Raw genomic sequence first — 2,500 nt, 5'->3', positions numbered from 1 at the left:
ATGTTACTGTTGAAAGTTGTCTTTGTTGACTGATGATTCCTGTTGAATGTTACCTTTGTTGACTGATGATGCCTGTTGAAAGTTGCCTTTGTTGACTGATGATTCCTGTTGAAAGTTGCCATTGTTGACTGATGATGCCTTGTGAAAGTTACCTTTGTTGACTGATGATTCCTGTTGAAAGTTGCCATTGTTGACTGATGATGCCTGTTGAAAGTTGCCATTGTTGACTGATGATGCCTGTTGAAAGTTGTCTTTGTTGACTGATGATGCCTGTTGAAAGTTATCTTTGTTGACTGATGATGCCTGTTGAAAGTTACCTTTGTTGACTGATGATTCCTGATGAAAGTTGCCATTGTTGACTGATGATGCCTGTTGAATGTTGCCTTTGTTGACTGATGATTCCTGTTGAATGTTGCCTTTGTTGACTGATGATTCCTGTTGAATGTTGCCTTTGTTGACTGATGATGCCAGTTGAAAGTTACCTTTGTTGACTGATGATTCCTGTTGAAAGTTACCTTTGTTGACTGATGATGCCTGTTGAAAGTTACCTTTGTTGACTGATGATTCCTGTTGAAAGTTGCCTTTGTTGACTGATGATTCCAGTTGAATGTTGCCTTTGTTGACTGATGATGCCAGTTGAAAGTTACCTTTGTTGACTGATGATTCTTGTTGAAAGTTATCTTTGTTGAATGATGATGCCTGTTGAAAGTTACCTTTGTTGACTGATGATTCCTGTTGAAAGTTGCCATTGTTGACTGATGATCCCTGTTGAATGTTGCCTTTGTTGACTGATGATGCCCATTGAAAGTTGCCTTTGTTGACTGATGATGCCTGTTGAATGTTGCCTTTGTTGACTGATGATTCCTGTTGAAAGTTACCTATGTTGACTGATGATTCCTGATGATACCTGTTGAAAGTTACCTTTGTTGACTGTGATTCCTGTTGAATGTTGCCTTTGTTGACTGTGATTCCTGTTGAATGTTGCCTTTGTTGACTGATGGTTCCTGTTGAATGTTGCCTTTGTTGACTGATGATTCCTGTTGAATGTTGCCTTTGTTGACTGATGATGCCTGTTGAGAGTTGCCTTTGTTGACTGATGATGCCTGTTGAATGTTGGCTTTGTTGACTGATGATTCCTGTTGAATGTTGCCTTTGTTGACTGATGGTTCCTGTTGAATGTTGCCTTTGTTGACTGATGATTCCTGTTGAATGTTGCCTTTGTTGACTGATGATGCCTGTTGAATGTTGCCTTTGTTGACTGATGATGCCTGTTGAATGTTGCCTTTGTTGACTGATGGTTCCTGTTGAAAGTTGCCTTTGTTGACTGATGATGCCTGTTGAATGTTGCCTTTGTTGACTGATGATTCTTGTTGAAAGTTACCTTTGTTGACTGATGATTCCTGCTGAAAGTTACATTTGCTGACTGATGATACTGTTGAAAATTACCTTTGTTAACTGTTGATTCCTGTTGAATGTTGCCTTTGTTGACTGATGATTCCTCTTGAATGTTGCCTTTGTTGATTGATGATGCCTGTTGAAAGTTACCTTTGTTGACTGATGATTCCTGTTGAAAATTACCTTTGCTGAATGATGATGCCTGTTGAAAGTTACCTTTGTTGACTGATGATGCCTGTTGAAAGTTCCCTTTGTTGAATGATGATTCCTGTTGAAAGTTACTGTTGTTGAATGATGATTCCTGTTGAAAGTTGCCTTTGTTGACTGATGATTCCTGTTGAATGTTGCCTTTGTTGACTGATGATTCCTGTTGAATGTTGCCTTTGTTGACTGATGATGCCCGTTGAAAGTTGGCTTTGTTGACTGATGATTCCTGTTGAATGTTGCCTTTTTTGACTGATGATTCCTGTTGAAAGTTGCCTTTGTTGACTGATGATTCCTGCTGAATGTTGCCTTTGTTGACTGATGATTCCTGTTGAAAGTTACCTCTGTTGACTGATGATTCCTGTTGAAAGTTGCCTTTGTTGACTGATGATTCCTGCTGAAAGTTACATTTGCTGACTGATGATACTGTTGAAAGTTACCTTTGTTGACTGATGATACCTGTTGAAAGTTACCTTTGTTGACTGATGATGCCTGTTGAAAGTTACCTTTGTTGACTGATGATACCTGTTGGAAGTTACCTTTGTTGACTGATGATACCTGTTGAAAGTTACCTTTGTTGACTGATGATACCTGTTGAAAGTTACCTTTGTTGACTGATGATACCTGTTGGAAGTTGCCTTTGTTAACGGCGCATTTTATTTTTCATTTTTTGCTTTGCATTTATATATATTTTAGTCTGTTGTTTCCGCTTTGCATTTTTATTTCATTTTATTTCGGCGTTTTTTTTTTGAGGGGATGGGGTTGGGATGGGAGTAGGTTGGGGGGTGGATTTGGTGAAAGTGGCGTTCTGATAATCCCTCCGATTACGCGTTTTTGTGTTCGTGAATAGGACCACGCAGGGGCCGCTATTTGTATAATGTTTCCGAACTAATACCAAACC

General features: G+C 39.2%; 2 protein-coding genes across 2 annotated transcripts in view; one reads left to right on the top strand and one right to left on the bottom strand.

Annotated features, from left to right (window-relative positions):
* The window catches only part of LOC136829500 (SAP30-binding protein), a 458,698-nt gene that overhangs the window by 258,205 nt on the left and 197,993 nt on the right, over positions 1 to 2,500 (top strand). The gene's annotated exons all lie outside the window — the stretch shown is intronic.
* Positions 1 to 2,500, bottom strand: part of LOC136829572 (probable serine/threonine-protein kinase clkA) — a 30,348-nt gene that overhangs the window by 27,722 nt on the left and 126 nt on the right. The window contains exons 1-5 of the mRNA XM_067088420.1: position 2,500; positions 1,579 to 2,025; positions 954 to 1,432; positions 153 to 864; positions 1 to 39 (exon numbers count right to left, since the gene is read on the bottom strand). The exon at positions 1 to 39 is cut by the window's left edge and continues 201 nt beyond it; the exon at position 2,500 is cut by the window's right edge and continues 126 nt beyond it. Of these exons, the coding sequence (XP_066944521.1) occupies positions 1 to 39; positions 153 to 864; positions 954 to 1,432; positions 1,579 to 2,025; position 2,500 (1,678 nt within the window). The remainder of the gene's footprint in view (positions 40 to 152; positions 865 to 953; positions 1,433 to 1,578; positions 2,026 to 2,499) is intronic.

The sequence above is a fragment of the Macrobrachium rosenbergii genome, chromosome 44 (genome assembly GCF_040412425.1).
Source record: "Macrobrachium rosenbergii isolate ZJJX-2024 chromosome 44, ASM4041242v1, whole genome shotgun sequence".
Classification (NCBI taxonomy): Eukaryota; Metazoa; Arthropoda; class Malacostraca; order Decapoda; family Palaemonidae; genus Macrobrachium; species Macrobrachium rosenbergii.
Note: the sequence above shows the minus strand (reverse complement) of the source record. Positions and strands in the feature narration are given on the sequence as shown.